Below are 19,292 nucleotides of genomic sequence, written 5' to 3'. Positions count from 1 at the left end.
TAAAAAATAAAGTTGTCCAAAACGCTTACCTGCTGGTATGAACTTGTTACCACTTATATCGACTATCTTTTGCTATTTTTGTCTGGTGCTAACACGCTTAATTTTGGAGATATTTGATTTTTAGTAGGCCATGTCATCTTTCCTACAATTTCGTAATAAAGAGCATATTACTACACAGAGAAATGTTCCAGCAAGTAATAGTGGATTAACAACAGCCAAATTAGCGAATTTTCCAACCCAAAACCTTCAAATTACACGCCAATGAGAAATATTTAACCGCCGTATCATTTGTTTCGGAATAATCATCAAAATTACTAGCTATTAAGTTTGCTACATTTGTATAAAAGTAAATAAATGATATTTTTTTTTTCTGATATGAAGACAAACCGTTTAATACTCCTTAATTTTCACCCTGTAGGATGGGATAAGAGCGATAGAATATATTTATGAAAATGGTTGGAAGCAGGCGATATCTGCAGTGTTCTACAGTAAATGCCAATGAACTGTGGTAACGTAAATTACAGAATCTCTAACATTTGGAGGAAAGCCGAATAGTGTACATACTGGCTCTATTTGAACTGATCAGGTCATGTTCGTCTATAATGCTGGACCTCTTATCTTCATGTTGCTAACTCAGAGTAGCGAAAAAGTGTATCTTTGTTATCCGGAATACCCGTATAATCTTGTTCGTCCTATACCCACCCGGACTCTGCGGAAAGACACCCAAGATATGCAAGGTCTCTATCTTGGCGGGGTCTATTCAAATACATGCTAAGTAACAAAGGATTCACGCAATCACACGCTCTAGGTCAGAACCGCTTCGTCCTCGCGTCCTTTAATCAAGTCTTTGGGAATAGCAGGACATGATGCGATGGCAACATAACCAGATGGACTGGGCCTTTCTAGCACAAGCTTTCGATATTGGAAAGACAACAAACTAAACACCAGTTATCGCACTTCTTATAAAACATTTTTTAATGTCAGGACAATCTTTGTTCGTGGAACAAACACAATGTCACATCAATATAGAATGAATGTGCTACCTAACAAAATGTCCATCCATACACCTTATATCGTGTGGTTCAATAATACCGGCAGAAAGAACTGTGTAATATGTGTATAACAAGGCTTTTGTTGATGAGCAAGGCTATAAACAACATTATCATATAGCCAGGCGCCGCGGACCAATCAGAAGGCCCCGTTCCACGTTGGTTATGACGCCGTAACACAAAGATCCAGGCCAGGCAGGTGGGTTTCGCTCCTCTGATTGGTCAGAATGAATCGACACCGGCACCGGTGTCGATGCTCATAAAACCACCTCGTTCGCTTCGCTCACATCGGTGGTTTTATTCGGTGGTTATAGCAAAGGACCAGGCGTTATGACACCATATACACCTCGGGGCGGGTCATTAACCCTTAAGTGAATTTTCCAAAAGAGAGCTGCATGTGTAAAGGCAGTCTGTTCTACAGTTATCCTGGCAGCCTGTCCCTTTATACTAATGCCACATGATTACATGACAAGCCTGACGTTATATAGATCTTGACTTTATAGAGTGGGATTGGTTTCACAAATAGCTTTCTGCCTTGAACCATGTGTCTGTCCATGTAAAACAATTCTGTGCATCAATTCTGTGCAGTCACGACTGGTTGAAAGAGTAGTTTGCTTCTAATTTACAAGATTTCCAACCTAAACAAGCAAAGGTGAAAACTTCGGAACATCTAATGATAGTGAAGTCTTAACTTAAGTTAGCTACTAACTTCTGCAGCCCATATGCTTTTGATCATGGAGCTTATAACTCAATGACAAGTCCTCAATGTAGATAACGTGGCGCTAGCGTAAATAGTGTCGCTGATTTACCGCCGTCTGTACGTTTATATAAAGGGGTCCACTGTGTAAAACGAGAAATATTTCTGTGACACGAATCTTGACTACATTGACCTTCATAATTAGCTGATCATAATCTCTGTTGCTATTTAAGACAAACATGCTTGAAAAGTACCTTACTTCATCAGTCAGTGTTGAGCATGAATTTCTGTCATTCCAGTCCTGTGATCTTCAAAAAGCGCGCGAAAATGACGACAAACTTGGACGAGTCTACTTTGACAACAGGAGTTTATTTTGGTTCAGTCCAACCCAATATACATTTATTCAACTTGGTACTATACATTCCGTGTAATGTTGATTATTGAAGCATCAGATATCAATATAAACACCCGCATCTTTCCAAGTTGGTGCATGTCAGGTTTATCATTTGAACATCGTTCCTGTAACAGTGGTGTTCTAGCGCTGCCAAACTGACCACGCCAACAGCTCTTGAGCTTTTGGTGTTGTGGTTAGCACGTTGGATTTGTGATACGGCTGCCCGAGTTCGGCGCAGGTTCGAATCCCGGGAGTCGGGATGTTGTTTATTTCTGTTCTTACTCGCCCCTCTGAATTTCTACAATGGTTCCCACGCCGGCCCTGTGAGTAACAGGCTAGTATGTGCCACACAGGGATGTCGATCTCGGAGATTCGAGGACGAATCTTGAAAAGAAAAGGGGGAGTAGTGTAACAGTGGTGTTCAAGGACTGCTAAACCGAAGACGCCTAATGGCTTCAGCCTTTTGGCCGAACGGTTTGCACGTTCGATTTGTGATCCGGCTGCCCGGGTTCGGCGCAGGTTCGAATCCCGGGAGTCGGCGTGTTGTTTCTTTCTGTTCTTACTCGCCCCTCGTATTTCTACATTCCTATGAGAAATGAAAAGTCCCACTCCGCGGCATCGTAAAATTCACTGAAACAGGAACATATAAACAGACTGCATTGTGACTCTATGGCAAGCCAAGCCCACCTACAGTAACATTACAGCAGATAATACGTCTTTGGTTGATGTGCTCTTGCTGAACATCCGATGACATGTTGAAGAAAAAAAAATGGTAACGTAAATTATATGGTAACGTAAATTATATTTATGCTTTTAATGATAAATAAAATTTTAACAAACAGCTCTGGAAAGATTAACTCTGCAGGCAATTACTTATCTGGGAGCATTCTTTCCTATGAGTGCAAAAGTAATGGTCTTTCTATAATTCTAAGGGACTTATTATGGTAACGTAAATTATATCAAAAAAGTGACAAACGGCCTGAGATTGGCGGTTATGGTCATGTTTCCAACATTCGTGTTTTATGTGTTCTGTCATTTGTTTATTACGCAACACCACTGTTTAGCAGATAAAACAGTGAAAACATTATCGGAAAATGTCTTTTCGTAAGCGAATTACACCCAACAGAAGTTCGGTAACGTAAATTATGCAAAAGTTGGCGACAAGAATAAAACGGCATCTGACGTAAAAAGGTCGTCTGCTGGACAAGTTCATCAACACGTGACAAGCCGGCCTAAGTGGTTGATGTAAATTATGACTGAAAATTTAAAGAACTAACGTCTTTTCATTATCAGAATGCCACGATATTCACCTTTATAGCATTTCCGACACGTGTTTTTAGCGTGTTTCTAAGCAAAACCTTACCCGGGACGACCAAAAGGCAACTAACAATGGTGGGAAAACATTGCTTAGCATATTACTATCATGTACTTGTAACGGAAAAGGGCAAAATACGTAGTCATTGTGTCTTTAAAGAAAACTGTGGCCCGCTGCTTATGTGCGACAGCAATTTGCCCCTTTAACGAGGAATGGGCGTGTTGCAGCATGTTAAAGAAATACTTGATTATAGTGGATATTTTTATCTCTGGTACTCAGACAACTCACTCTGTGACCCTGTATATGTATGTTATCTGATAAGGAACAGAATTACAGATATGTATATCCAGACGTTTCTACATAATATAAGTATAGATATAGATTCCCCACACCCACAGACGAACAGAAAGCCACTTTTCTCTTGAAATCGCAGAACCCACAAATTGTAGAAAATGTGGGGCTTTCCGTCTCCCTCTGCTTCCAAAAAAGAAGTCAAACCCAACCAGTTTAGAAATAGCCAACACTAGTATTATAGTAGAATATTGTTTATAACTGTTTATTGTCACTTCTATATCTCCTATATTTACACCATGCATTTGCAATTAGCCCTCAAGCATGAACTTGCAAATAAACTTCTCTATTCATCAACCCAGATTAGACATAGGCTGAGTTCCTCACAATTCAGCCCCCTGGTTGCAAAGAGAGAGTAGTTGGCCCACCAAATAAATAATAATAAACTGGCACCAGCCACCCTGCTGGGAGGCCAGTGGCAATTTCGTTATCTAAGAAGGTTACAAGGACAATCCCTAAGTCTTGTGTGATTAAAACAAAATAATAAATATCGGACCCGGTGTAGTTCCTTGGGCAGACAAGGCTGTGCTTTTCTTTCAAAGATAACTTTTCTTCATATGAATCATTGAAATCAAGCAAATTGTATTGATTTAGCTAACTATATACAAAACAACCTTTTCCCCATTAAACGGTCCGAACAGCCGACCCATCAGCTTGCTGCCAGTGATCAGTAAAGTTATGGAAAAAGTATGCCAAAAACAAATTCAAAGCTATCTTATCTCTAACGATATAATATCACAGAAACAACATGCATACGTCAAGCAACACCACTCCACAGCCAGCGCTTTAGTACAAATGACTGATCACTGGCTAGGGGAAATAGACAAGGGAAATCTGGTCGGTGCAGTCTTGCTTGATTTCAGTGCCGCTTTTGACACTGTTAACCATGAAATATTGTTGGCCAAGTTAAAAAGCTATGGATTTGCAGATTCTGCTGTAGAATGGATGGAAAGCTATTTAACAAACAGGAGTCAGGCCGTCTACATTAACGGAGCTTTTTCAACTTATAAGGAGACCAAGTCCGGAGTTCCACAAGGGAGCTGCCTGGGTCCGTTGTTGTTTTGTCTCTATACTAATGACTTGGCCACCATAACAAAGAAAGCCGAACTAGTCATGTATGCCGATGACACTACTCCCTTTGCTTCCGCACCCAGTGCTAGAGCAGTAGAAAGTATCTTACAGTCAGATCTCACGCGCATCTGGGAATGGATACAAATAAATAAGCTTATTCTTAATGTCGGAAAGACAAAGTCCATACTCCTGGGCAGTCACCATAAACTAAAGCATAATCCAACACTCGATCTCACTGTAGGGGGGAAGAAAATAATGCAAGTCAGCCAAGCAGAACTCCTAGGTTACACAGTAGACCAACACCTATCCTGGAATTTGCATGCTAACAAGATCACAAGAAAGATGACAGGAGTCACAGCAACAATCAGGAAGTATAAAGATTACTTTCCTGAAGACACACTAAAAACAGTAATCCAATCACTTGTACTTACGCATCTTGACTACTGTTCTGGGATACTTTCCTCAACAGCACAAACACAGCTAGACAGACTACAAATAATCCAAAACAGAGCTGCAAGGTTAGCCGCAAATACATCACACACAACAAGCTCAGAAGTGATACATGATCGACTATGTTGGCCGTCAGTTAAGGAAAGAATGTTTACAACAACAATCTGTGCCTTCCATAAGATAGTAACGACTAAAGAACCAAAATGTATGTATGACAACTTAAGAAATATAAACACCGCACATCACCACAACACAAGGCTATCACTGAGAGGAGGCTACATACAACCTAAACCCCGTACAAATTCATTGACCAGAACATTTCAATACAGATGTATAAAGACCTACAACACACTCCCTACAAGTATTACAACAAAAAACCAGGAAGTATTTAAGACTAAGTTAAGAGAGTGGGTAAAGGCACAGAAAGACAAAAACCAGCCACTCACTTCATGGTGGTAAAAACGAAACCCATCTCTCGGTTCCAATTATGTTTTGTTTTATTCATGATGTATCAATGACTATTATTATTATTATTATTTTTGCTATATGATTTATATGCTTTCAAATACTGTTTGTTTCAATACTTCAGTTCAAATTGTATTTGATTTACTATGATTTTGCTCGACCTCCGACCTCTCCCACTCCGTTTTTGAGTTGATATTACCAAGTTTCTGTTAATTCAATTGGACATTTTGTTGTATATATAAGAACTAAGTTGATTTATTTTATTTTACTTCACGTATGCAAATCACTGTTTTTCAGTTTACCATATGTTTGCTTTCTGTTATTTCAAAGTTATAATTTGTATAATTTGTACATTTCTGTTGCAATTATTTCTGTATTGTTTTAATGTGGACTCCAGGAAGACTAGTGTATTTCACTAATGGAGATCTAAATAAACCAAACCAAACCAAACCAAACCAAACCAAACCCGCCTTTAGCGGGGGACGGGTCAGTAATATTTCCCGAGGATCTTCTGTCCACCCCGTCGGTCTGTACCTGAGTTGCCAGGTAGTCTGAATTTGTCATACACGTGCTAATTACACAAGCTTACCAGGTGTGAATTCTTTTTGAATAACAGCTTTTTGGTGCATTCTATTTAATTCAGTGATTTTCATGGTGTTAATTGTATGCGGTCTTCAATCGGGGTAAGCTCTGAAGACCGACGGTTTGACTTGATTGAGCCAGCGGGCTCAAGAATTTTCTTCGGGTTTCGGTGTCTAACCCTCGGGATAAGCAATTTTCAAAGTCAAATATCTCAAAAAATTTGTACGTTATGACCATAAAAAAGGAGCCTCATACTCCAGATAACATGATCTTTCCAATGGTATGTAAAACTTTCATGTATGTTCAGGAAGAAAAAAGTTGAAAAATGGGGATTTCAAGATGTCCGCGTTCAAATCCGGAAAACAACTTTCCTAGAATGGAGTGACTGGTGTTATGTACATGTATATCTTGCAGATCCTTGATTTCTCCCACAAGTTCTTATAAGTTATTGTCTCACCCACTCACTATCAGTCTCTCAAATTTACGTTCCCGACATGTGTTTTGATACACCAACTATGAATAGTTAAACCCGAACAATCTTACAAAGGTGCAAAAAGAGGTGAAACCTACATGTACATGTGTATGCTACACTACAATTCTTGTACCAATTTTTGCACATTTGAAAAGTTTACCATGTCTGTCTTTGCGATCTGAACTTGTCTTTGTAAGGCAAAATAAAAGTCTTCATTCATTCATACTAATAGATGTAAACTTTATACTATATGTGCTCCCTACAATGACAACAGAAGTGCTCCAAAATTTGAATATTTTCATTCAAGTACATATGTATTAGATATTATTTAGAGGATTAACTGGCCCTTGACGTATTTTGAATGTGTTGGGTTTAACGTATGTCATTGAACTGTTGCACCAGCCTCAGATGACAAAGATAGACACTGTTCATGTCTGTCTGCGACATTCTGGAACCTTCTGTCAGCAAATGGTTCTTACAGGCTAAATCTGGATTTAACTGGCTGAAACCACACATGTTGTCAAACTATAGGAACATACCATTAGGGGCTTTTAGGAGAGGGGGTTGAGAAAAGTTCCCCACAACTCTACCCAGTCAAATATTCTTAATAAGACATGTTTACAAACATACACTAGTTCGTACTTCTAGAATTGTACTCTGGCATATGTAATATGTAGTTTTGGCTTCTTGCTTCTTTATGTACGATTATACAGGTCTAACTATAAACATAATTGGTTTATCAAAACATATTACAGTACTCTCTTAGGCATGTAACTTTCATCAACATACAAAATACTTTGGTTTGGTAGGCTGTAATTCTAACAGGAAAATGACAAAAGTTTTCTTCAATGTATTATTTTCACAAATTTCAGGATTAACTTTTTGGTGGACTAGATGTACAACGTACATGTATGATCATGTTGTGATTGAATTATGAGTGCAACATTACTATAATACATGTATTAATAATTATTATTGGACCAGAATGAATTTTACCAACTGTTGAACACAGACGAACTTTCAAGTTCAGACAAACAATATCATGTACTACACTGAGATTTTTACTGACACCGTATAGGGCCTAATTTTTTTAGTAACTGAACAGTATTGCTTTTGCATCTACTAACAAAGAACAAAGTACCATTACCCTTGAACTTGAAGCAGCATGGGTCTACGTGTGTCAATACACGCCCTCACTTAAATACTCCATTAATCACACTGACATAGGAGACCAGTATCATACAGCCGTGGGGACCCACACATTGGCATCTTTAGTATTATGTCAAGAAGACATTGATCACTATGGCGGCTTACCACCCGTGGTAGATTTATTTTTCTATCTGTGTCAGCGACAGTGCGACTAGAGTACAAGCCAAACTAGACTAACTCCAGGCCCAAATATGACCAGGAATCCGACCCCAGTTTGCCGTAAGGCACGCAGAGTCTTGGCAACTTGACCATACCTCCATATGAGGCTATAATAAATCAGGGTTGAATAAGCCAGTAGGGGATATTTGTCAGTACAAAATAGAATCATAAGTTGAGTAATATTCGTATCTCAGCAGGAAGACAAGGGGAAGTATGTGGGCATGGACAATGTCAATGTCAAGTATTGATATAATGCTCTGTTGTTGTGAAGCAATGCATACATGTAGGTCATTCACTTTGTATGGTTGGAACTTCAGTTTCAAACAATTATGTTATGAAATCATTCTGCTCCCTTCCCAACCAACTAGTATGAGGTAACTTTATAAAAATTGAAGAAAATGCCATTTTGCACTGTGTTTTTTCTTTGTATTTATGTTCCACTGTTAACGATACATGTATATGGCTTGCATCTAAAAATGTCTTTACAAACTGATTGTGGAAAAATAGTTCTCCTAGGCTATATCCTATGTTCTACCAACCTAATGAAATTATTTTCCGATGTCTAAACACAATTTATCATTTCCATTAGATGTTACATTTATTTCAAAACTCAGACAGGTTCTTTGGACCCTAAGTTTGTATTACAACAGGAATAGCCAGTATCACAAACACTCATTAAGAGTCCTTTTGAAATCTGCTTGTAGCAAGGAACCTATCTATTTAAATTATTGTCATGTTCAGACTATCAAAACATTGAATTTGAAACAATAGCTTATGTCATGTCAGTTTCAAAGATTTCTGTATTGATCATATAGTACCTGAGGATTAAAATTCATAAGTTTTTGTAACAAGTAGTCATTAGAATCTTAAATAGAAACTTTTACATAATATAACTAGATTAAGCAATTTTCACAGAATAAATGTTCATTGAGAAAACATTTGTGTACCTGTACTAAATTTGTAGTGAATAATTTCTTGCAATTACATTTGACCCATAACTCCTCTATCCTTAAGTTGTGCTGTCACTACCAAAATGTTGTCGTATATACTCTCTAGACCTGATATCAGCCTGTCGTATCGGCTCGGGTATTCTGTACTGACAGCATGCGTATACCAGCTTCACTGCCGTATCCAGCGTTACCCTGTGTCCAACGGATACGTACACGGGCGACGTGATCCCGTCTTTACTGAGCAGCGCTCTACCGTAAACCTTTCCGGACGTTCCCACAACCAAGAACGAGTCTCCGCCTTTCTTCAACTGTTCGGCTGAAACAGTCCTGTGGTTTTCTTTGGTCATACCGTCAAACCCTGTGAAGGGGTTTTTGGCGACACCTATGGTGGGGAGGTCGGTAAGTACGCCAAGATGGCAGGCGATCCCGAATCCCGACGGATGCAACATCCCGTTCCCGTCGACGAGTAAAACCTGCGGCATGTACTCCGAAGCGCTCTGTCGTAGCCTCTCGACCATTTGCACGTGGAAGCCTACCTCGCGAGCGCACAGGAATCCGGGAACGTAAGGCGCGGTTACTTGTACGGGCGTGCAGTCCGAGTACACCACCGTAAGGTCAGGGTATGACATCACAACAAGGGATGCACAAGCATTCTCGGAACTTTCTTTAGTATAGCTTAGATCCAGGCCGGCCACATACTTAAGCCCATGAAACAGCGTGGTATCATCGTCAGCATGTTGCCATTCTTCAGTATCTTGTTCAAGAAGTTTCTCCTTTAGTAAAACTTGTTCCTTACGCCATTGGTCTTTCATGCGCTCGGTGAAGGTTAGTAGGCCGAGATACCTGCGAACATCGGTGAAAACCGCGCCTGCAGTCGAAACGGAACGATTGAAAACGGTACCACCGAGCCATCCCAGGTGGAACATGCTGACCATGCTTTGGTTGTCCTCCCAAGGGAAGAAACTGGAGTCACATGCAGCTGTGGTGTGTTCTTGTTGTTGTTGGCTGCTTGCAGTACTGCACACAACAGAAAGAGGGCATTTCACTCACAGTCACAAGGATGAGGCTTCCATTCCACAATCAATGTTGCATGTTTTAAGCCAAGCTCTTTGCCATGCGTTTTCGGGTTATAGTTCGGCATGTATTAGCTGCATACTTCTTGTAGACATGGTAGTGAAGATGATGGCAATGCAGAAAATCAGTAGATTAGGTTGCTGATTATTGTTTGTTGAATTTTTGATTGCAGGTTTGAAAATATTACAAATGCACACATCAGTGTCCTGTTGATTATCGATCTCTGGATGGATGAAATGTCAGTAAAAGATCCTGTTAGTGTTATGTGTTGATCTGCAAAGTCTAAGACCCCCCAAAGCAAAAATACTGATTAAACTATGTATAATCTACTTAGACATCAACCAGCACAACCAGATGATGATGAATTAGTTAGCATCTAGCAAGTTTATAACTACATCATTTTTTGCTAAAATGCAAGTTTGTATGGGCACAAGCTAAGTGATTGAAAGTGTCGTTTAAGCAAGGGCATTTCCTACTATAGCTAGCGTACTTGCTTGTTTTTCTATGGGTAGATTTATTTGTCTATATATTTTTTAATGAAATTGGAACAGGGAATATTTAAGCACAGTCCAGGCAACAGTGTTGATTTGTGGGTAGATTACAAGCTTTAAAAGGTTTATCTTTTCTTCTAAAAAAAAAAAAAAAGAATTTACTTGTTGCAAGTAAAATTGCACAGAAATATGTCATTCAGATGTTTGGCTAATGAAAAGTTGGTTTGGGCCAGTCATAAGTAATGTTGCTGTTGAGCTGAGTAAAGTTTGTTGTTGAGTTGCAGGGCTCTAGCCAGCGTCCATTTTTCCGTCAATTGACGGAAATTTGCTGCGTGTGACGGAAAAATTTTAAAACCAATCCGTCAACCTTGACGGACAAAATTCCTTGGTGGAAGCTACAGGCGGCTTGGGGACGCCATCCACGGCCGTAAAAGCTACACACTGTTTGTTTTGCTATTGTTATGATTGTTGACAATGTGTGTCGGCGCCCTTTTGCATAAGATAATCTCATTAAAACCCGTTTTTCAAGGTCTCAGTTCAGTCCTTCTAACTCCTGGAATATTTGTATGAGTTTTTAGTTGACTTTGACCCAAAATTTTGTTATGTCAAACTGCTGAAGAGAAGTTAAGTGACTGCTACTATTATCGTAAATATGGCCCTAAAAACCTGATAAAATAAGCCTTCTGAAAAGCCTAAAATGTGGACCCTGCCCCGACGCTGTGAAAAAAATCACTGGAGATCTTTGCAAGATTTTTAGTTTTTTTCTATATCTTTACAAATTACATATCGATTTTCTCTGTCACAGAGGGCGGAATGGGCAATTTTTTTTCCGTCCTCACCAGCAAAATTCTGTCAAAGATGGAAGGACGCTGGCTACAACCCTGGGCAAGTGTATTGAGATTTGCTTGTATCAAACACTGTACTAAAAAGTAAAGGGTCATTTAGTTGACGTGACAACACTGTGTATTGTATTTGTAACTATTATTTTACACACAGAAAGCAAAAGAGAGAGAAAGATGTCTGCCCATATGTAGTGTCATTGACACGACACGATCATAATTTCGAACTCTTGCACAAATTCTGCTGACAACCGCACAACTATAATTTAATATCTTTAAAGTTGATAAAACATATTTATATCTCATGACTTGATGTACTTGTCACCTCTTTATTCTTCCTCTCTAACAACCTAAGAACAAAGGCAAAGACTATATGGTCTTATAAAGAATTCCTGACCCAAAAAAAGCTTAGAACCCATCCTCAATATGATGAAATATGTTGAAATGTACGTATCGTGGACTTTGCCATGCATGTCAAAAGTTCCCAAAGTTTCGTCTGATTTTTCGCGGCATTGTGGACAAAAAGCCCATAGACTTTACTCCAAAATGATCCTTGTAACTTAATGTATTAAAACATTACCTTGTGAGGAACAAAACTGGCCAAATTTGGCCGTGGAATCAATAAATATGAAAGAAGTTTTCCATACCTGACTTTCCTAGGGAGGGGGGCGTTCTGGAATGCTGTCCCACCATGCACTGCGCAAGGCATGTACTACTAAAGCCAAGGGGTGTCGAGTTCATCATATCTTTATATCACTTATATATCATTAAATAAAAGACATAAAGATACATCTTATTATAGTAAAACATAGTTGTTAAATACTTGATAAATATTCCATGTATAAACATGAAATATTTATTCACAGTAATGAAGAAATATTATATTCCTATTTATATAGTAGGATCATCTGTTGACCCGGGGTCAACCTCGCATAGCAACAGGTTGCTACAACAACAATGGCGGGAGGGGAGCAAGAAGCGCTACAGGTGTGTCTAAAATTTTCTCCTTAAACAACATATTCTTGTCGATTAAGAGGACTCAAAAACTTCTCAAGCATGTCAGAGGAACTTGTTGTATCAAGGATTGTTTTGACAAATCCTTAGATTGTGTCGTCTGGTGGGAAAAAGTTTGTCAAAATGTTTTGGTAACTTGACACTTGTTGCGTCTGCGTTCTTTTGTGACAGTAAAATTGAATTTGACACACAATAACAAAGAAGATAGCACTATTCCAAATGGTTCCCACTTTTGCTATGTCTTCCAAGCTCTGACAATTTCTACCAAGGAACTTTTCTGTCCCTAGAATAATCCACAAAAAAGTTTTGCTATTTCTAAAGTTTAAATCGTACAGTGGCAAGTTTGTCGAGTGGGTCTTGTTTACATTTTCATGCCACTTGAACACTCTAAACTAGAGTTTGGTACCAGTACAGAAGATTCAGCTATAGGTACGGTCCAGGTCCAGAGCATAAGGTCCAGGTCCGGACCTGAACCTGGACCGTCAGTGGCTCGATCCTGTGCTGATTTATTGTAGGGGCCACAATAAATAAAAGGGGTTCATTTTCGACATGTTTTTTTTTTTTTTTTTTTGCAAACTTGTCTTGTATTGTCTAGTTTTACCCCCAAATAGTAACGTAGGGAGGGGGAAGTATGAAATAATGATACGAAATGTGCTAGTATGTTGAAGTAAATGTCAATATTGTGCTGATTGTCTTATCAAGAATATTTGCAATTTTAATGCTCTAAAATTGCATTGGGTGCCTTTAGATATATGTAAATGAAATAGGAAATGAATAGACGGTTATACAGTATCCATGTTAATTGCATCTGACTTCAGACAAAATGTCAGATGGTTGATACCTTCTCGAAAGTTTGTTCCAGTAGAATAATGGTTAACAGATAGTCCAATCTACATGTAAATAGAAAAAAAAAGACTTGAATGACTTGATGATTTCGTTATTTACAGACAATAGAGGCTCAACTTGAAGAGAGAGGGATCAGGAAAGATATTGACGTCACACTACTCTACTTGTCCGATAGGTGAGGATGGAAAAATCACAATTTTTCTATTATTTACTATCAAATTAGTTTAAGTTCAATGGTCTCTTTTAGTGGGATCAAAAGATATCTTCTTAATGTTCAGCATAAGATCATTTGCATTGGTAAAGTTTTTGATATGATGATTTATTAAGCTCTGTTATGTAATGTTTTGTTTGTATTGTACGCCTAAAACAACCTTATCTTATAGCATGAACAGTACAAGCTATATATCCGTATAGATATATTTGATCGACGACATCTGGACCCTTACTCTATCTAAGTGTGACGGGTTCTATTATATGTTTGGGGTGTGACTCCTCAAAAACGGGACCATTTATTGTCATATCTAAGAAGCTTTAAGGTACTCATTTTCACCTGAGTGAAGTGATGAAAGTTGTATGAAATTTATACTGCACAAAGCCACAATGTTCTGTTTTCTCCCAGAAATCTAAAGGAAGTCTGTGACCTAGGAAGATTCAAGATCCTGAGGTATCTATGGCTCAATGGAAACAAGGTAAGACTAGCTTCTCCTTCAACTTACAACAATACAGTAGAAGCCAGTTAATTGCACATCGGATTACTGCACACTTCTGTTAACTGCACGGAATCCCCAAATCCCAAACCAGTGCGGTCCAGCTGGATAACTTCGCATTATTGCACCAGCCGGATAATTGTACGAAATTCACTGGCAAATAGGCCGTGCAGTTAATCGGCTTCTACTGTACTAATTTCTCTTTGACAAATATAGAATCTTATTTTGCTAGCATTGCAAAGTATGTTTGAAATACTTTTAGCCTTCTACATGTATAGTTCTAAGGTTGTTCTTATAATGACATTGAAACATAATTGGAACAAGTAAGGGAGATTTTTCTTTATTACTGCAACAAATGTCAATGGAAATGTTTATTTCTTTGAAATTCTAAAGCTGCGGAGAATCGACTGTATCCTGAACAACTTCCGCCTGTCCGAGTTGTACCTGGAGAACAATGAGCTGATTGACATCAGTGGGGCTCTGGGCCATCTCACCTGTCTACAGGTATTCTCACCTTCATAAAAATTGAAGTATTGTACTGTTTTTGGTGTGTGTGGGTGTGTGTGTGTGTGCATGTGCTTCGTAATATATGTGGTCGGCATAACGTAAGAACCTCTTGATGGATTGTAATGATATTTGGTATGTGGTTAGGTTTGGGAAGATGAAGGTCAAGGTCAATTATTTGTCTCCTAATGGCTTTCTTTGGTACTGCAGTAGGATTTCCAGGTTTTGTATATTTTTTGTGTCCTGAAAATTAGTCTTGTTCTAGAACACCTTTTGTACATTTTGTATTACGAATTGTTTATTGTTGGCAGGTGGCATTGTTGTATCTATTAACATACAAGTCAACTACAACTGAATCATGTTAAAGCTTTTTGCACAAAAATCTAAAAACATTAAACTGAATATGAGATCTTTTACTAATCCTTGTATGTCTCTTATATTATTTTTCTTACAGACCTGCATTAAGAATGGATAAAGGAAGAGATGATGAAGTACTAGTAGTCATAAGTAGGGGTTCCTTTAAAACGATGATTCCTATATGTTCAATTTTGCAAGGTGAAAGGTGACAGGAATTCCTTCTCTGTATTGTCTGCTGAGCTCACAATGTTCTACTAATGATTTTCAATAACTTTATTGTGTATTCCTCAGGTGTTAATGTTACATAATAACCAGCTGACTAAACTAGAGGAGGTGGTGAGAGAACTCAGACCCATGCAGGCCCTCAGAGTACTCAGTGAGTTGGACAAAATACAGTAGACTTGATAAGTAAAGTTATTTATTCACAACCACTTACTGCCCAAGAGATAATCTCTTCAAGCCCAAACACATCTGTCCTTGGTGCTGAACACCATCAACACACGAACACACATGTCCTTGGTGCTGAACACCATCAACACACGAACACACATGTCCTTGGTGCTGAACACCATCCACACACAAACACACATGTCCTTGGAGCTGAACACAATCAACACACGAACACACATGTCCTTGGTGCTGAACACCATCCACACACAAACATACCTGTCCTTGGTGCTGAACAACACACACACACATACACACACACACGCGCACACACAAACATACCTGTCCTTGGTGCTGAACAACACACACACATACACACACACACATGCACACACAAACATACCTGTCCTTGGTGCTGAACAACAGACACACACACACACAAACATACCTGTCCTTGGTGCTGAACAACACAGACACACACACACAAACACACACACAAACACACACACAAATATACCTGTCCTTGGTGCTGAACAACACACACACACACACACACACACACACAAACATACCTGTCCTTGGTGCTGAACAACACACACATACACACACACACACACACACACGCACACACAAACATACCTGTCCTTGGTGCTGAACACACACACAAACACAAACGCACAGACATACCTGTCCTTGGTGCTGAACACAGTCCACACACAGTTGTTATTCATGACTCAAAACTCATTAAATGAGCTGAGACAATATTGTATTAACTTTTTTTTAGTACCTTTTCGCCAAACTTAATGCATTCAATTTGTTCTCAAATGTCACACAATGTCTTTGGAAAAAGTTGCATTCATTATTGAATAATGGCATCACACAGATTTTGTTCTGGAACACACATTCTATTAGGAAGGTTATTCAATGTCACTGTTATCTATTCAGTTCTGGAACAATTTCCATTGTGCAAAGTTGAGGTAATATTTTCAGTTAGTTAGTGACATTGAAAAGTTGTTTTGTTAACTCACATGTAGTCAAGATCCATCTACATTGTTTGCTTTCATATATAACTACAATGAACATTGTACAATTACATGTAAATAATCCTAATTAAATATGAATGGTTTTATGTGTAGAAATATCACTCTAAACTACCTAATATTTCTCCAGATCTGTTCAACAACCCCCTGGCACAAGAGAATGAGTACAGATCTTATGTTATTCACAACCTGCCTTCTGTGGAACTGCTAGACAGACAAGGTAGGATTCATTTGTGTTAATTTTATGCTAGGGCTAAAAATACCACCTACACTTGCAGGTTAGTGCAGGTAAAAGTTAGGCTGTGCAGGTATTTCTGATGTCTACCTGCACCAAACCTGCACCAGGTTTTTGAGACTTGTCCTTGTAATTCCTATACATGGGAAATGAGCCAGCTGATCACGATGAGGACAGTGATGATGATCACTGATAGTTTGTAATCATTGTGAGTACATCAACATGTAACTTTTCATTTACTAGTTTCTATGCAAGGTAGTCTTCCCTTTTTGAAAACACTGTAATTTGAAACCACCCTTTGGCGATTTTGATACGTCCAAGTACCTCATTTTTTAGACATAACGAAAATAGGTTTGCCCTTGGATAAACATTCTTGCATTGAACCAGCGTTAGTTGCTTGTTGTGTAACTTGTTCTATGTCATACCTGTGACGCAAAAACGTTCGATACGAAAGGCGTATCACACAGGCTCTCTTCGAGTAAATCAAACCATTTCAAACGGGCCAAATACGGCACGGTTGGCAATTCAAAAACCTGATTCGGATGTTGGAACATTGCTGTTGCAACACATTTTGTTCGAGGGCACCAAATTTGTTCAACTTCTGGCGCATTTCGCATCAAAACATGGGTTTTTCAGGTGGGTATGACATAAATGAAATACAACGCGGTGTATTCCGCATCACCCTCGGTCCCAGCCCTCCCGCGGGTCGGATCACCCTCCGGCCTTCGGGCAATCCGACCCGCAGTCGGGCTGATACCTTGGGTGATACGGAATACACTGTGTTGTATTCTATATGTACCTTCATTGACGTAAGAAACTGAGTATTCCTCTTGTCTCCTCCTCAACAGAGGTTCTCCAGTCGGAGCGTGATCGCGCCTGGCGTATGTACGAACAGGAGCAGTACTTGTTACGGGAGACAATCGCCTTTGGGCGCAGGGCTGAGGGACTTCCCCCGAGGACAAGGTCACAGGACAGGCACACACGACCTTCAACAATACCTGGTAACTTTAGTGGAAATAGTTATTACTTCTCACAGGCCTAGGAAAAAAAGGTTGTGTTTCCTGTTTCCCTACCTACCGTAGAAAAACCTGCCGACCCTAGATTTTTTTGGGGGGTGGGCAGTGGAGTCATATAGCTTTCAGATGGAATTTTTAGTCAGCTTGCTTCCTATTGAAGAAAAACAATGCTTGTCCTATCTAATGAAGGATAGAATTAAAGTTTGACATTGAAAGTCAAGTTGCATTTCAGTTTACTTTGATCAACTGTATTGTAATATGTCTCACTAGAGTTTTAGCCAGCCTAGAAAAAATTAAAAGAAAAAAAAGATAAAATCCCTACCTGCCAACTCTAATTTTTTCAGGACTGAAACAGGAAACACATCTTTTTTCCTAGGTCTTATCCAGTTTTTGGGTCAACTTGGTCTAGTCTTATCCATTGGTTTGAGGTATCTGATACCCCTTATAGCCTTGAATAGTAAGTCTGAGGTTTTGTTAAAACTGAAACATTTGATATTTTTGTCTCCACAGAAAAGGACGTAGTTGCCAACAACTTCGACATGCCCCCTCACGAGAACCCAAACCACGCGGTAGCGCTACGCAGCGTGAGCCGCGCCGTCATGCAGTACTCCATGTTTGACTGGTCCAAAGTGCCAAAATCTGAACAGAGAAGATTAGCGGAGGGTTCGCCTGAACTGCCACAGATTATGACTATCAGATTCAAATAGAACTCTGGAAATATGACATTGTTACTTATAATCTATGAATATTATTTCATATGGTGGTAAATGCCTGGAAAACAAGGTTCTTTCTCAACAACTGCAGCCTTAGTAAGAAATTACTGATAACTATTCAGTTTCCTAATATCATTGCTGCTGGACAATATCTATCTGTATTATGTCACATTGCTTTATGTTTGGGGCTGCATTGTTAGCAGCGCCACCTATGCTGCAGTGCAAAAATAGAACCAGTAAACTTGGCTGTTGCTGTATATTACTGTATATCTAGTTGGTTGTGACTAAGGATCCTTGTATATTGTTGCTTATAATGTTTGAAATCAGCATTACAAGTACATGTATGTACATTTAGAGTTTACAGTCAGAAAGAAATGCAGTGAAATAGAGCAATGTATAATCATAAAAATGTTACGTACATGAAGCCACAACCATAATATTTTGATACTTATTGACTCGAGTGCTGCTATGCTGTGTTGAAGAATATTTTCTGGTGCAGTTTTAAATGTAACATAAACTCAAATCATGAATATGGACATTAAGTCAATGAGATTGTCAGCATGTTACCAATCTAAAATGTTAATCAAAGTTTACCTAAACATCCTATAGAATTGCAAGTTTTTTTTTTCCTTTGCCTACTGAAAATTTAGAAGTTCAAGTTTGAGATTATAAACATTCTTTTTATGTAATATCATGTTATCAATACAATGTTATAAGAGGTGAAAACTATGGTGCAATGTTGCCTTATTCTATGTAAGAATCACACCATTTGTACACCAATTATGAACATTTAATCTCTATGGCATCAACATGCTTGGTTTGTGAGCAGTATAATAATATGGTTTGTCAAAATATGTTGAACTTCTCCTATACTGTATACATTTTTGTATGAGCGGAAAAATACA

General features: G+C 38.8%; 2 protein-coding genes across 2 annotated transcripts in view; one reads left to right on the top strand and one right to left on the bottom strand.

Annotated features, from left to right (window-relative positions):
* The window catches only part of LOC118405713 (leucine-rich repeat-containing protein 72-like), a 61,609-nt gene extending 42,329 nt beyond the window's left edge, over window positions 1-19,280 (top strand). Inside the window, exons 2-9 of the mRNA XM_035805355.1 lie at window positions 12,468-12,555; window positions 13,530-13,603; window positions 14,048-14,117; window positions 14,529-14,639; window positions 15,288-15,372; window positions 16,554-16,643; window positions 17,507-17,659; window positions 18,185-19,280. Coding sequence (XP_035661248.1) covers window positions 12,526-12,555; window positions 13,530-13,603; window positions 14,048-14,117; window positions 14,529-14,639; window positions 15,288-15,372; window positions 16,554-16,643; window positions 17,507-17,659; window positions 18,185-18,381 — 810 coding nt within the window. The 5' untranslated portion in view covers window positions 12,468-12,525 and the 3' untranslated portion in view covers window positions 18,382-19,280. The remainder of the gene's footprint in view (window positions 1-12,467; window positions 12,556-13,529; window positions 13,604-14,047; window positions 14,118-14,528; window positions 14,640-15,287; window positions 15,373-16,553; window positions 16,644-17,506; window positions 17,660-18,184) is intronic.
* On the bottom strand, window positions 8,617-12,291 carry LOC118405712 (endonuclease V-like). Its single transcript, XM_035805354.1, has 2 exons — window positions 12,216-12,291; window positions 8,617-10,181 (listed from the first exon to the last, which is right to left on the bottom strand). Exons 1-2 carry the CDS (start codon window positions 12,275-12,277, stop codon window positions 9,224-9,226), a joined length of 1,020 nt encoding a protein of 339 aa, XP_035661247.1. The 5' UTR covers window positions 12,278-12,291; the 3' UTR covers window positions 8,617-9,223.
* Window positions 19,281-19,292: the final 12 nt, after the last annotated feature.

Source organism: Branchiostoma floridae, chromosome 18 (assembly GCF_000003815.2).
Source record: "Branchiostoma floridae strain S238N-H82 chromosome 18, Bfl_VNyyK, whole genome shotgun sequence".
Classification (NCBI taxonomy): Eukaryota; Metazoa; Chordata; class Leptocardii; order Amphioxiformes; family Branchiostomatidae; genus Branchiostoma; species Branchiostoma floridae.
This window is presented reverse-complemented; position numbering and strand designations above follow the sequence as displayed.